This window comes from Alligator mississippiensis, chromosome 2, assembly GCF_030867095.1.
Source record: "Alligator mississippiensis isolate rAllMis1 chromosome 2, rAllMis1, whole genome shotgun sequence".
NCBI classification, from domain to species: Eukaryota; Metazoa; Chordata; order Crocodylia; family Alligatoridae; genus Alligator; species Alligator mississippiensis.
The window spans coordinates 85,123,401-85,140,377 of NC_081825.1; the positions used below are offsets into that span (position 1 = coordinate 85,123,401).

General features: G+C 40.1%; 1 protein-coding gene across 4 annotated transcripts in view; it reads left to right on the plus strand.

Moving 5' to 3' along the window:
* The window catches only part of SPOCK3 (SPARC (osteonectin), cwcv and kazal like domains proteoglycan 3), a 508,697-nt gene that overhangs the window by 358,537 nt on the left and 133,183 nt on the right, over positions 1 to 16,977 (plus strand). For all 4 annotated transcript variants that reach the window (XM_059721899.1, XM_059721898.1, XM_019481419.2 and 1 more), the window contains one exon: positions 2,507 to 2,621. In XM_059721899.1, the coding sequence (XP_059577882.1) occupies positions 2,507 to 2,621 (115 nt within the window). The remainder of the gene's footprint in view (positions 1 to 2,506; positions 2,622 to 16,977) is intronic.

A 16,977-nucleotide genomic window follows, 5' to 3' on the forward strand; every position in this document is an offset into this window, starting at 1 on the left:
CTAATGATACCATATTTCCTTGTATACAGCATACCCAAATAAAACATGCACCTTGTTTTTAGAAGACAGAATATAGAAAAAAAAAGATTTTTCCAAAGTCATGGACAACTGTGGTGACAGCTGCCTCATTCAGACTCTTTCCTGGGGTGCCACACTTCCTGGATTACTGTGTGTGACGCTCTTCCTGGACTTATTGTGTGACACAAGGTTAGGCCCCAAACCATTGCATGAACAGTAGCAAGACAGTTAGTTCTTTATATTCTAATAAATAAAGTGTTTCCATATTACAAACCTCATCAACATACTGCCAGAAGCAACAGAAGCTATAGTGCTTAGCCAACAGCTATGGCTGGCTGTAAGAGAGAGAACATGAGACACTGCCCCTTCAGCTTGCCATAACAGATACAAGCTGCACCCATCTTGACAGATACATGGCATGTGAAGTATATTCAATCATGTTTCTTTCAGGCAAAGAAAAGATCTTCCCCACTTAAACCCCTCCCAGGGGGGCTACCTTTGAGGGAAAGGTGTATGTTGCATGTGAGAAAATAAGATAATAAGAACACATGTATTTGTGAAAGTCCATATCTTCTTTACAGTGGTAGAACATTATTTTTCTCTAGCTCTGTGGTGTCCTCTTGGGGTGTGGTGGAAGATTAGTTAAAGTGTCTTGCTGTGCTCCCTCAGGCGTAAATTCAGCCCTGTTCTAGATTGATGTTGAATTCAGTTGACCTAGCTGTAATTGGATATCTGGTCTTTCAATCTAGGAATTCAGAGGCAATGAAATGTAATAAACACATTGCTTCCTTACTTGCCTTTGGCTGTAGAAACTGTATTATCTTAATCTTAGTCATTTGAAGAGCTGTTTAGGCTCATACAGACCTTTGACTCTGAGGCTATGGACAGAAATGACACATAAACGGATAAAAGTGATTGGAAACTGGTCTAAACTTGTGCATGTAGACTGATTCAGTGTGTGTATACTGGTTTCAAAATGGCGGAATCCAGTTTAAGATATATCTGGATGGTTGCAGTATCAGATTGAATCACTTAGATCAGTCTACCAAACTTCTGTTCCAGACACAAGTTAGGTGGCAGTCTTGTGGCATCCCAGGATGTGTTGTGGTCCCCTGCTAACCTCCCCCCACAAAACGGACAGGCTAGCCTCTGCCCCAGCTTTTCTGCTCCAGCTAAACCAGGTGGTCCCACTCCTGTGCTGTCACAGAGCTGAGGCAGCAAAGCCTCTGCTTCCTAGCCCAGGTGGCAGGGAGTACAGGTGAGGGGGGAAATGGACCCCTGCCCAGGCCCTGGTCCCTCCCAGCCAGGCTCTGCACAGAAGGGGTGGAAGTCCTTGTAGTGGGGGCTTTCTCGCCCCCTCCCCTCCCGCACAACCTGGCTGATTACTCAACCCCTCCCCCTCACCAACCCCTGCCTCTCAGCTTTAGGGGGGAGGTGGAGGGGAACAGACCCCCCTGCAACCCCCTCACAGCTGTGAGGCAGGGGGCTGGCAAGGGGGCAGTGTTGGGATGATTGCATCCTGGCAGAGCTGAGAGGCATGCGGGGGAGTGCCCTCCTTCTGGCTTTGGCTAGTGCAGGCATCTGCCTGTCTTGGCGAACCAAAGAGTAAATGTGAGTTCTGTTCATTAATGGTTTAGTGTATTCAGCTTAGAGAAACTTGCATAGTTTGGATCAATACCACCTCAGGCTTTTTGACTGTCTGTACTTAGGCTGAATGCGTGTAAAGTAAGGTAAATATTATGAGAAAGAATGTAACTTCTTGTAAAGAGCAATACTGATTATGATTGTTTATGAAAATTTCATTTTTTCCTCTCCAGTAAACATTTTCATATTATTTTTAGTTCTGGTTGTGGGTTGTTTCTCATTTTGTCCAGTATTTGGTTAGTTGATGTTCCTAATCTCTGAATTTGTTCCTTGTCTATATTTTATAAAGACAAGTATTTTATAAATGCTGTACAAATCAGCAACGCATGTACAAACATTTAATGCATTTTATTTGTATCTTGCAAAAGATAGATCCTGATTAGAATAGTCACTGCATGGAATATGTAAAATTGTATTAACCATGATTTTACTAGCTTTATTTTGGTTAGGTCACTGTTGTTCAAAAGTAGAAATGCATGAAGTGTTTAAATCCTCTAAAAAGATCCTTGATTTATACGTCAGTACTGATCTTTGCATTCTTATTGATCTTTAGCATAGATAAAGCAGGTAGAATTAATATAGTCTGAGTAGAATATGTCTGTATTGTTAAATCAGTGTAATTGTACAAAGGCATTAATAACAGAGGTGAACCCAGAACAACCACCACCTCAGACATCACATAACTTTACAACTTGGTTCCATTGTTAATACATAATATAAATGCAAAGATAATATATACTACACAGTAGTTTTTTGAAGCATGTATAACCATAGTAAATAAAGAGTTGGAATTTACATTATAAAAGATGTTTACATTAATGATCATCACTCTCATTTATTACAGTGCAAACTAGAATATCAAGCATGTGTCTCAGGAAAACAGATCTCAGTGAAGTGTGATGGACGTTGTCCTTGCCCTTCAGATAAATTAACAAGTACAGGAAGAAATGATAAGAGGGGTGAGTAATGGTAATTTGTATTTCTTCTTTTAAATGGAGCTTGTTTTAAGGGAAGGATATGATTTCATTCATGGAAGAGTATGTTGATCACTAAATGGAGGACGTTTTTCTTTAATGGATTTGAAATGGGGGCTACATTAGAACACTATTTTTCCAACACAGACTTCTGCATGAAATTCTTTGAGATTAGTCTTGCTTGTTATTAATATACTTAGTGTATTGCAAATACACACAAATAAATACAGTCTTTGGTCCACGCTGCTCTCATTCTGAAGGTCAAAAGACAAGGGATAATGAAGAATGCAGGGCAGAAAGTAGTTAGAAAAGAAAAATTTTAAATATTAAACTACCTGTAGTAGCAATTGTATTGCTACTGTGAATTTACAAAAAGGGGGCCATAGGGAAACCTGAGCTTGTTTATGAGATCTGAATGAGAAAACATCATTATTTTAGTGAAGCAAGATGTCAGGAAAAATTTTAGAGGGTAGGAACATCAGGGCATCTTGTTTCTCCATAATTGAAGAAAAAAAATGTGACCAAGCATTGCTACAATTCAGTGACACTTAGGTGCTGGTAACAGCCCATTGTCATTCTGGTAAGCTGGTAAATGTTAGACCAACATGTTGTGCATTTCAAGATGCTGAAGGATTGTCTCAGGCTTGGGATAGGGCACAAAGGAGTATTTAATGTCTTTGAGTGAGTGAAATTTTAGACAGAATTCAGGACAGACTGTCTTTGTATTTCAGACTTGAAATCACCACATTTAAACAAGTTATTTGTTTATAGTACCATATTTCCTCAGTGCAAGTGTATGAAATGTCAAATTTACAAAGAAAACCCCTTTGATTTTATAGGCTTTGCGGGTGTTATGTTAATATTTTCTGAAGCTAATTTGTTATCTTGCACTTGCTACCCTAAATTATTGTGTAAGAGAATTCTTAACACCTCACCTCCATTTTAATCCTTAGCTGTTGATGAAAAGAATTTTCTTGCAGTTAGAAAAAGATTGATTCAATTAATTATTTTTAAACAATGAGTTTAAGTAATCACAATGAACACTGAGCCATGTGCATGCACACAAAACCAATTACAAATCTGCACTAAAACATCACTTAGGCCATTGCATTTTCTGAGCTGAAATTATTTTTCTGCAATAATACACTAAGAATGTAATTAAATATTCCTTACACTGGAAACTACTGCACTACAAAGGATTTTAATGTTTTTTAATCACATTAATTTACAATATCGCTTTTGGTTCCTGTTTACCGAGTTAAAAAAAATTCCCCACCATTTACTCACCAAGGTGAAAAGTATTGAAGCAGGGTAAAATCTATTAATGTAAGAAGTACAAGAATCTGCATGTTCTTAACTGTGGTTAGGGCCTGTCACTAGTGCGGCTCTACCAAAAGCTGGCTATCAGTTGCTGAACTAAAGATATTCTAGGCTATAGACAAATCTGAAGACCACCTGCCTCCTGTCTACTCAGCAGCAACATTGCAAATCTGCCCTTACTCCCTTCTAGCTTTGCTTTGTCCAAATGCTTACTTTCCTTAAATGACTGCTCTATCAAGCATGGCCTGTTATTAGCACTGATATCTAGGTACATTGTATTGACTTCAAGATGGATTTTTTCATTACTACATGTAGGAATGAACTGTTTCTGAAGACTCATACAGCTCATCACCTCTCATATTGTAAGGATACAGGGATCAGTTGTATGAAGGAAAAAACAAACAAGCAGAGAGAATTTAAACTAATCCTCCCCTGGCAGGTTGTCAGGACAAGCAAAGTACAGGATTTTCTTGAAGCAGATGAGCAGAATATAGAAGCTTCTTTAAGGTCAAAGGCCAAGAAAACTGAGAAACGTAAAAGTGAATTGAGTATCAACTAATATTTTAGCCGTCATCATAGTGCTGTAATAGTTTTGCTGTAGTTATATTTGAGTTCACAGATCCCTGTTCCCAAGTCCTCTGAAATCCACACAATTAAACTGCACTGAAACTTGGGCTCTCTCACTGTAGTCTAAATTTGGGGTAATTCTAGAAAGTAGATCTCGAGAAAGCCCTCTCTCAGAACAGCTCTTTTTAAGTTGGTCAGATTCTACCACCTTTTGTGTGTGTGTGTCTAGGGATCAAACCATGGCTCTGAGCTTGCCCTAAATGGTCTCAGTCCCTGCTGTGACATGGCACTGAGTATCCTCTGGGGAACCACACATTGATTTTTGGCATTCAACAAAAGAGTTTGTCACTTAGGATAGGCACACATCTTGTATCCAGCAGTCGAACAGATTCCAAGGTACATTCAGTTGCTTAGTAGTGGAAAGTCTTTGTAATTCAGAATTTCCTTTTACTATGTATCCTCACTGTGGATGTTCAAGCATCCTCAGCTCTTGGATCAGAGACTTTTTATCTTAGCAGTATCCACAGAGCAAGCTGCAGCCCTGTCCATCCATGTGCCGCACACAAGGTTGCATGTACTATCTGCTCCTCAGTTCCTTTTAACTGCTTAGATAGTGATGAGGCATTCTTAGCAGCCTAAAACCCTATTAGAAGACTTCAGTTAAAGTGCTTCCTTCTTTTATCAGCATTATTTTGTCTTGTTGTTTTTTCTGTCTTTGTTCATGAAGAAGGAAAAGAACTTTTTCTTTACCATTTTCTTCTTTTGTTGTGGTTTGTGCCCAGTTAGTCCCCACACTCGCAACCCCACATGTGTAGTGTCCTAGTATATGCATACCATATATATTACCCCTTCACCTTTTGAACTATACCGAACAGGGGCTGTCTATCTGCCCCAGGCTTACCATATAAGCCTACACCACTCCAGCTAAATTTTACAATTGTTCGCTACCATTTATAACTTCTTATGTACATGACACTATCCAAAATTATATTTGTCCTCAGTTAAACCCACAGACCATACTCATCCCCCACTTAGCTGCTGAATATCTTCATAAGAATAATGCTACTGATAAAGCTTATCTAATAGGGTGCTGAAGATTGAATCTCAAAGTATTCCTTCCTTTTGATCAAATGCACTAGATTCAGGCAGAGGGGCTCATCTCATCTTTCTGGAGAGGCAGGATCCCTCAGGGGACCTCATGTCTCAATCTCAGCTCTGCCACACTACTCCACCAAATCCCCTCACTGTTTAACACAGCTGTATTTAACATAGTGAATAAAGTTGGAATGCCTGCAAATCATTCTCATTGGCTTTATGAGAACTAGGTAAAATCCAGGGAGTTTAGGTTGTCTGGATGTGTATTATAACTCTTTCTTTCCTGGTTTTCAGACATTTGATATTGGCTAAGCTTGGAAAGGCATAATGTACTACAGGGGGAACCTTAATTTGGTACTAACCAAAGGTTTTACCATTACATTTACATAAAAAGTATACAATGTTCCAAGAACAAGGAGTAAGCTATATATGTTTATTTAAAAACAATGAAAAAGTATCTAGCTAGATTGATTTATATTTTTCACAGCAGAGAATAATCTAGGACATCTGAAATGGTTGGGGATGTTTTATTATGCTGCTTCAATTCATAAAAGTTATCCTAAACTAGTCATTCCCAACCATTTTTAGGCTTAAGGTACCCTTCAACAGGCTTTTGGCAGGATTTGGAAAATGCCAGCTCTTCGTTTTCACTTTTTTTGACTGCAGAAAAATAAAGGAACAATTTTTCTTTTTCAAAGAACTCAGAAAGACTGCAAGAGATCTCAATGCTCTTGACGTTATGCAGTCCTATTTGAAATTTCTGGGTTTATCTTGTGAATCACTTTAAGCACCTGGGTTTGCTTTATAGATCAGTTGTAGCTAACATTGGGTTTTTCTCCATGTGCTTTTACACGCACCAAAACTTAATGGCATATTAGCCTAATGTGCATTAAGGCAATTTAGGCACATGTCTACAAGTGCACCCACTAAGGCACATTAACACAGGTGTGTGGACCAATTTGGGTCTGAAGTTTGTCCCAAGTCAATGGACACACACCATGTTAATGTGTGTTAGTGCATCTACACGTTTGCTAATGCAACTTTGCTATTCATGCATAAATTTGATACCTGCTTTATGCAGGTATCACATTTAGGTTTGAATAGCCTAAAATTGCCACTTTTAAGGCACATTAAGGGCATGCGTATGTAGATGCGTGCCCTTAATGCACCTTAAATTAAGCTAATGCACATTACATGTACACATGTAGACATACCCATAGTGTGGCACCCTGCAGCATCCTTGAAAAGATCTAATGGCACCCCAGTATACTATAGTACCTGGGTTGAGAATCACTGTTCTAAAACATATTCATATGATAAATAGCAGAGGTGTACCAATACATCAGCCCCATATCATATCAGCACTGATAAAAGGAAAATTGACGTTATCAGCAATTGGCTTTTTTTGGCTGATGCGGCCAATAATGGCACCGATAAATTTCACTTGCATACGCATAGCCCACAGGTGCCCAGGACCACAGCTTGGCAGCATGGAGAGCAGCGTCCAGCTGGTAAGTCTGTTGTGGAGGGAGGGAAAGGGCATGGGGAGGGCAGACCAAGGCCCCTGTGGTGAGGGAGGGAGTGGGGCTGAGGCAGAGGTAGGTGCTGTCCAGCTGTGGGGCAGGGCAGGGCACCAGATGGAGCCACAAGCAGATCATCTGAGGGGCGTGGGGATGGGTGAGCATAGTTCCTGCTGCTGCACATACCCCAGGAGGGTATGGGAGCCATGTGCCTCCTGGATCTGTGCTTGGGGTGAGGGTGGCCTGACGCTGTGGGCTGGGATTGGGGATGGTGCTGGGTTCTTCCTGGCAGGGGGACTGAGCTGGGGCTGCATTTGGGGTGCGTGGCAGTGGCACTTGGAGAGGGGCTACAGGGTGAGCTACAGCCACCTCAAAATTCGCCATAGTCCTGAAATATCAGTAATATTTTCTTAGCGATATTATAAATAAATTGCATGTACTTGCACACTAGTTTTAAGCTGAAGTATAGGTCTCTGGCACCCAACTACCTTGACTCTACTTAATTTGTGTTGTCATTCAGCCACGTGGGGATTAAAATCAGAATAGCAGAAATTTCATTAGGGAGAATTTAATAGGTTAATAGTGGTATGGTAGAGAAAATTATTGGAATGCTTGTTAATTAATGTTATTCCAAGTTTATTTAGCAGAGTCTCATGTTATTGTTTAAAATAATCTGTTGCAAAAATAAATGTTTGATAGACCTAGAGTATGCCTGATGATGTTCCATAAAAATGGATCGTCTTTTAATCCATTTTGTTAAATCTAACTCATTATGTTTTTCCCTGTACATTCTTGTATGAATTTCTCTTGTTCCAAGGAATTGTCTCACATTGACCACCTATTGCTTCATGCACTTTTCTCTTCACTACACTTTCAGATCCAAATGATAAATATTTTTTTTCCTGCAAGTACTAAAATAAAAATTACACCAACATGCTTTGTTCAGCCTATTAATACATAGGAAACTGACTTAAAACAAAATAAATTCAAATGCAGTTTGTATGACCCCTGCCTAACCAAACTGCAGTTTGAATCTAAAAAAAAAAAAAGGAATAAAATGAGTTTGACAAAAATTACACAACTTCAAATTTGCATTCTTTAAAAAAACAGATATTTATATGTAAAAAAAAATCTAGGGAAAGAATCTGTATTATGCACGGGAAAGCAATCTTTTAGGGTGGCTAGGTTGGGAGGTTGTGAAAGTGACACTACCATTTGGGAAATGAATAGCGGGGGGTTTTTTTGTACTATAAGTGAAGAATCTGTTAAAACTAATTCAAGAATAGCTATACATTAATCTATTGACTAAGTTATTTTGACAAAAATGTATTATTTTGTAATATTGAATGTTTTCAGCTTTTATAAATTGTAGCCAAAAACCCAAATGATAAAAATATTGTTGATGTTCCTGTTCATATGTTTAAGGATTTTTTTTTAACTTGTACATTAACTTTCAACTTGATAAAGTCAAAATAATCATAGAAATCATAGAGCAATAGGCTAGATGGGACCCCCAGAGGTCATCTAGTTGATAGTTTCTCAACCTATGGTAGGCGTACCCTGAGGGGGGACACGAAACACAGGCAGGGGGTATGTGGGTACCCCAACACTCTTGCCCTCTTTTCCTCTCTCTCTTGCCATCTTTTCCTCTCAAAACTATGGCAAAAAATTTGGTGCACAGCGCAATGCGCGGTGCTTTAAATCCCTCAGTAATCATTTGGTGTGCCGCGCTTTGTGCGGCACTAGGTTCAGCCCTCCTACCTTTGGGCAACATCACCTCTATCCCAGATACATACTTGAGTTGTGCACCCCGGTGTAAAAGGTGGCACCCGTATCCATACCAGATCAGATATCTGTCATATCACAGCCTTACACAGCCCTTTTTCCAACATATAGCACACATTAGTCTGTAAATATGAAATCCCCTGGAAAATTGAGTGTTGGGGTACTTATTAAAATTTTAAGAAGTTAGGAAGTACTTGCTACTTAAAAGGTTGAGAAACACTGATCTAGTTGAATCCCCCGCCTGTGGCAGGATCATCCCTTTCCAAACCAACCTATACAGTCTATAATCTAAACACTTCATAATAATATTGTCAACCTTTTCACAACACAAGACGTAAGTAGCACCCCAACCTGCCTCAAGAGAACCATAGCAGCCAGTGTCCTGCTTCTATAAAATGTTGTCAATATATGCTCAAAAGAACCCAGAACCTCCACTACAGAAGAAGGTAAAATCCTCCAGAGTACATGCCAATCTGATCATGGAGTAAAATTCCTTCCTGACCCCAAGTGCGATGATTGGTCTGACCCTGTGCTGAAGGGCAAGACCCTTTAGCCAGGAACCTCTGGCTATGGTCTCAGAAGGAGTATTGGCACACCCCAGTCAAGATCCCCAGCCTTGACTGCAGCCAGCTTCTAATGCCTCTGAGGAGAGCTTAAAAACACTCTGACACATGCAGGAGAGAGGAGGGGGAAGGGCAGCCAACAAAGCCCAGAAGCCTGGAAATACCTATACTGTAGCAGAGCATAGGCATAGCTATGCCTGGATCATCCCTGACCAGCTGTTGTCTAACTTCTTGAACACCTTCAGTAATGGAGAGTCTACAAGTTGCCTAGGTAATCTATTCCACTGCCTCACTATTCTAACAGTGAAGGAGTTTTTCTTGATATCCAATCTAAACCTACTTTACTGCAACTTCAAGCCACTGGTCCTCCTCTCTGCATCAAGAGAGAAAAGGTGCCTTCCTTTTTTTTTTTTTAATAATATGGTGTAAAGTTATGTTTATTAATTTAATCTGATTTTAAAAATATACCTTATTCTGACTGTACTTGTTTCTTCTAAGGTTTCTTTCTTTACATGATTTATGAACAAATGTTTAAATTGAACAGTCTTGATGATACTAAATCATAATTTGGTCACAGAAAAGTTAAGTTTCTACTGTATTTGATTACAAGCTACTTGCATTACTCGAGAATAAAAAATATGTAATGAAATACAAAACCCTTTTTTTCTTATTCATATTAACAATTACATTTTAAAGGTCTGACTGCAGAATACCTAAAACTAAATAAATAAACTGACTTTGAGAAGAAAACTTAATACCATTTCTCTTTGATGCGTATTTAGTAGAGAAATAATGTTCAAGAAGTCTATTCAGGAGATAACACATGTTGCTTGCCCCCTTTCATTATATATAGTGTAATTTCAATAAAATAAATAAAGAAACTTAATAAATAAAGATAGGCTTAGAAACATGTGTTTACTGAGCTCTTGCTTTATAAGTTTGGAAACCTGTATCATATAATTTCTTCATTCAGCATATTTGAAAAGGAAGTAAAAATACATTTTAAAGTTTATAGAAATTGTGTCTCTGTACTTTGGTGACTGTTCAACTTTGTTCAATGAATGTGACAGCTGTAATTATAGTGGAATTACCTCTGAAAATGTGTCTGACCCACTATCCAGCCTTATGCCACATTAACCTCTCCAATTAACTGCAGTCTCCTTGTCATTTCTACAAATTGTTAATGTGAATAGCTGATAATATACAGAATGAAAAAAAAAAAAGAATACCAAAGACTTAAAGTGGAATGACCTGTATTTTTCATTAATGTTTTATCCTGAAATTGACAATTCTTGCTATCTAGATAAAAGCTAACAAAAGAAACAAAATATGTAATTATACAGAAAGGCAGTTACTAAGTGAAATACAATTTACTAGTAAGTGCTTTTTTTCAAATTAAAAGATGTTTTTACTGGATTTGAACATTGGGTACCTGCCTAATCAAATGAAGCATGAATCTTATTCCTTGGTCATAGGAGACTAAGTTGCACTAGTTTGAAAGAAGTGGGAATGAAGAAAATATATGAATAATAGGGCTGCATGAAATGGACCATATTGGATTTGGCCTGAATTGGGGACAGTGATTCAATCCGTTGACTTGGATCACTGTCCCTGATTTGATTCGGATGAATCCGAATATGAAGATTCAATGCTGATTCAGAGAATCAACAATTCGGGCACAGGCACAGCTTTAAAAGGTTTTTTTCTTCATACCTTGAGGTAGCAGCGCAGCTAGTGATTGCTGCAGTGGTGGGGTGCATGGAGCATCCCACAGGAGCATGGGGGCTCTCCAGCATGCTTGGCAGCAAACCTGGAAGTGGACCAGAAGTACTTCTGGTCCACTTCTAGGTCTGCCAGGGAGCGCACTGGGGGGCCTTCCAGTGTGTGTCTCCCCCCCCACCCCACTCGGCAGTCAGCCGCAGGGGGGACCCCAGGTGCCCCCCCAGATCCAGGAGGCACCAGTTGCTGAGCTGGGGGGGGGTACAGGGACCCCCCCTTACACACTCCTCAGTGGACCGGAAGTGCCTCTGGTCCACTTCTGGGTCTGCTGCCAAGCACGCTGAGGAGCCCCCCCTTGCTTCGGTGGGATTCTGTATCTGCCCCAGCACCACAGTGTTCAGAGCCCCTGCTACCTAAAGATGTGTAGAAAAAACATTTAAAGCTGTATCTACGTCCAAATCACCAAATCTGTCCAAATCGATTCAGGGGGTTCCGAATTGATTCGGAGAGATTAAAGGGTCCTCTGATTCTATTCAGATTCAGAGATTTGGCCACCGATTTGGGCCAAATCTCCACTGAATGGAATCAGGGACCAAAGCTTCGCACAGCCCTAATGAATAATCTATTTTCCTTTCTCATGGGGTAATTAGTTATAAAACAAGGAACTAAATGTCTCCATCAGTACCCTGGGTTAAGGCATGGTAATCGTAAAAATTAATCTATTTTTTGTACTTATTTGGAATATATATGTGATATATACTACGGCAAGTACTGGGTCAAGTTCATTAAATGCTTCAATGAACTTACAAAAAAGAATATCAATGCTGGTGGCAACTATGTGCTTTAGGGAACCTTAGAGTAACCAAAGAGTATAAATACAGGATGTGACACGGAGAAAATGTGAACAGGCAGAAGTGATTTTGTACTTATAATTTAATTACTGGGTTGTTTTTTTTTAATTAAAGTATTCTGTGAATGAAAAGTCCTTTTGCTGGGCATTGTACAGTTTCTACTTTAAGAAGCTTAGTCTATGAAAGCAAATATGTAAGTAGGCAGTACAATATATGCAATGTTTAAATTCATTTGTTCTTCATCATTTTTAATTGTCTCATATTTATATATACAAACTCTAGATAAGCACATATTGGCTGTACATACTGCAGGTACGGGGAGGAATATGAACAGGCTGCAACATAACTTTCAGATAGGATTTGTGATGTGAATAGCTAGCAAATGTTTCATACCTTTTTTACAGTAACCGTGGGCCGCTGTGATGACAAAAGGCAAAATATTGAAAATGCTGTTATTTATCACATAAGAAGGGCTTTAAGCATATGAATGTAGGGTGCCTGGCAGAGATGTACAGTAATACAGGAGTAGTGGCGCTGTGTTAATGGCAGTTTTATCAAATGAGTTACAGAGATGCCTTATTTACTGTAGGTCAGCTAAACAACAAAATATATGAAGACTTGAATTAAACACATTCAGTTGGATTAGCAACACTGGGAGTTCTATTATGTTCTGTGTGCTTCAGTACCTTGATAATCAGTACAGACAATGAAAGGGTTTTTGTTTTTAAACAAATTGCATAACAGAATTCCCAGAAATCCTCTAATGCTTTATTCACATAGCAGCATCCTCTTAATATATAAATTCAAACCCTACTCACATAATATGGGTATGGTTGTCAAAAAGAGCTTTTTTATGCTTTGTGTTAAATTAGAAAGTCAAACAATTTACCGAAACTATAATCGTGCACTTTTAGGTCTAGGAACACTGTTTTAGTCATCCTTTAATGAGTGCTTTGTATTATTACCTTTCAAGGACAAACAGCACATTTCATTCCATCTCTAAGATTGTCTTCAAGACAAATATGGAATAAAATTGAAAAATATGTAACATTGGACCAGCCTAACCTGATAATATCAATGATTAGTAATGGGATTGCTTAGATAAAGTATCTATGTTAGACAGTGGGCTAAATTCCCATCTTAAAAGTGTGGACACTTTTACTGTACATCCCACGTTAAGATTGAACCTTACAAAATAAATTAAAAAAACCCTCTACCCATTAAATAAGTGGCCTCTCAAGCTACAGTGTCATTTGGTTTGCATTCAGAAATACGGTACTGAACTTAATGGAGGTCTGAGGATATTTCATGAAATGTGATTCCCCTAAGTGCTATTTGAATACTGACAAACCTGTTATAAAAATAATGGTGGCTTTTCTACAAAATTAAGTGCAACTTGTATTAAATTAGCAATACTGATTTTCAGTTTGGAGAACAGAGTGGCACTTCAAATATCAACTTAAGAAAACAGGCTCAATAATTAGCATTCTTAAAAGCAGCAGTGTTGAATCAAGTCAGGTTTGTCTGTTAGAAACCTTTCCTACATAATGGCCGAGTATGTCCTTAGTGCATTTGCCAGTTAGTTATATTGTTTGACTTGGTATCTGCATTTCTGGTTCAGCTTAAGATATCAACTTACTGACATCTCCTACACTAGTATATTCGGGAAAAAAAGAATATTTCAGTTGCAGTTTATATAGAAATTATATATCGTAGCCCAGTACTAAGATAACCAGAATATTTCTGTTGCAGTTGCTGGAAACAATAGAAGGAAAATGGCTGTCATATTGTAGTGCTTATTTCCAAAATACCATCTAACTTATTTATGTTTAAGAAGGCTTTAATAGATTTCAGGAAATAGACATGCTATAATAGTTACTCTGCAACATTTTTTTTCCAGGAAGGCTTATTAAACTTCTCAAATAAAAATTGGGTCAGATTTGGCTGCAGTTCAATCATACTGCTTTCACTGAAAGCATAAAGAATTGTTTGTATAGATATGAGAGTAGAATCTTCCCTATAAATCTCTTTAACAGTATCTGTACTATTAATTCAGGAATGTTTTTAAAGTTTTTTGACATGGTGCAGTGGGAAAGTGATATAGAAATGCAATTTATTATTATTAATCTAATTCTTTTTCCAGTAGACATTAACTTGAGAGTAAACACATTTTGTTTTGGATAGCATTTCTAAAAAACATTTTGTCAAATCAGTTTATCACAGTACTATATTAATCCTTGGTATGCAGGCCAAGAGACATATTCATTTGCTCATTTACAAAAATTGTAAATGCTGGCCTTTTCCATCAGTTTTTTTTTCCCCTCCTTTAAATTGTGCTTTGATATTGGACCATGCTGTTCATTAAGAATCTCCCTCAGTAGCATAATTGTCTCATAGCCCATTTTCTGAACGATAGTTCTGTAATGGAGAATGCTATTGTTTAATTATAAATTTTATTACTTTAGTATTTTTATATTCTATAAACATTAATTTTTACTACAATATTACAGTAATAATCTTAGCAATATTCATTTGTAATCTAAAAATGATTACCAATGATACAGAAGGAATATGATATATTATAAAGGGAAATTATTAGTATAATAAGACTTTATTATTGTATATGTATAAGAATTTGCAATTTATGACCAACACAGACCAACATAGACATTCATTTCTATATTCGTAAAATAGCAGAAACTTTAATGGAGACATTTTTATTGTTTATTACTCAAGTGTCCAGATAAGTTTACTACAGTAAAATCTCCACTATCCAGCATTTAAATTTCCATCCGTCCAGCCAGACGCAGAGAGAGGTGCGAGGGAAAGCTTGCACACTGTGGTGGCAGTCACCATCCACTACCCTGCACTTCTGCTGCTCCATGGATGGCCACCACCACACTCCCTTCTTTGTGTGTGCCCCCCCCCCCCCCCCCCCCCACCACTCTGAATTACAGAATTTTTACATTAACCAACAATCCCCTTACCCCAGGGATGCCAGATAACATATTTTACTGTATATAAATCTCATTTCGATTTCTAAGAAGAATCAACATGTATAGCCGCACCATCATAGGTGAAAAAGCATGGACCAAGGATATTTCTTTGGCCCATGCATCATTTGGGTGAAATTCATCTAGGTGCACTATACCACCAAAAGACTCACCATAGTACTCGTACTTCATGTTATGGTTTCAGATAGAGAGGCTTCAATAGACCCTGCACACAAAAAAGGTGCCTGTAAACAATGTTCCCTCTAAGGAATAGTGGTCCATGAGTGTGCCGCTTCGGTCCGTGAATGCACTGCTTCGACCCCACCTCCCCCTTTAGGTGCAGCATGGGACAGTTATCAAAGGTAAGCTCACTTTTCACCCGGGGCAGGCAGCAGTGCCTGGGGGCTGGGGCCTGGGCCTGGAGAGTTGGAGCCTGCCTGCCCCAAGTGAGGCTCCACTGGGGCCTGGGGGGCTGGGGGCTGGAGGCTGATGTGGGCTCCGAGAAACTGCTCCGCTCCCCTGCATTACCTCCAGGAGCAAGGAGGCATGTGGCATAAGGGCCAGGGAGTGAAGCACTTCCTGGAGCCTGCAGAGCAGTTCCCCGGGGCAGCAGAGCCTGCGCCAGGCCCCGCCCCAGCCTCCATCCCTCTCTTGCCTCACCTCAGGGAGGAGTTGCTGCCTGCCCCAAGTGAGGGTCCACTGGTTTTGGGGAACTGCTCTGCAGGCTCCACCAGCTCTGGGAAGTGCTCCACTTCCCAGCCTTGATGCCATGTGCCTCCTCGCTCCCCGAGGTGATGCGGGGAAACGGAGCAGTTCCCCAGAGCCGGCGAAGCCCACGCCATCCCCTGCCTCTGCCTCACCTAGGGGAGGAGTTTATTTTTACTAAGTGTCCCATGCTGCAGCCCAGCTCCATTCCCGGTGGGTGCGTGGCCTGAAAAAGTTAGTGCACGGCCAGACTTTTACTTGTGCACAGCCACACACGCACACACCTTAGAGGGAACCTTGCCTGTAAAATAATGTCATAAAGCAATTATTTTGGGTGAAAGGCTGCTTACCGAGTTTTGACAAGCTGACAAAGGGCCGCATTGGTAGCCCCTCCCCTTGACAGATGCCCCACCTCCTGGTTGCCATTTTGTGGCCAGAAGTCCCTCCCCCTAACCCCTGACCTTTGCCACCAGTAGTCCCTCTCCTTGCCTCTGAAAGCACTCCTTTCAGCAAGGGGTTTTGTCATCTCAGAACCAAAAAATACCAAATTATATTCTAAAAAGCAGATATCTACAGCATTTATTAATTTGATTTCAAGAATATAGTTTTGTCCTGATTTACATGCGTTTGTGTAGTGTATCTAGAGGTGATTGCACATAGTTTAAAATGAAGTCTTACTCTTATATATTGTGGGGGGGTGGGTGTATGAGTATGTGGGGTGAGGGTGGGTATGGCATTTGTGAGGGACTGGGTACCTGGGGTGTGTGAGGGGATGTGGGGGTCTGCATGTATGACAGTGTGAGGGGGGTGCGAGGGCAGTGTGAGGGGGGCATGTGTTTGGTGGGGTGTGCATGTGGTACCCAGCCTATGAACACATGCACACACTCAGCCCCTGCCTGTCCCCCCCCACACACTCCCTGCCTACACACACACACACACACACACAATCCCTGCCTGCCTACACACACACACTGTCCCTGCTTACGCACATGTACACACACACACACACGCACACTGTCCCTGTCTGCCCATGCACACAAACACAGACACTGTCCCTGCCTGCCCATGCGCGCACACATACACATGCATGTGCACACACATGCACGTGCACACTGTTCCTGCCTGCATGCACACACAAGTACCAACGCAGCCCCATGCTCCCAGTCCGGTGATGCAGCTGGCAGCCACACAGTGCTGGAGCAGGGCACAGGCAGGAAGGGAGT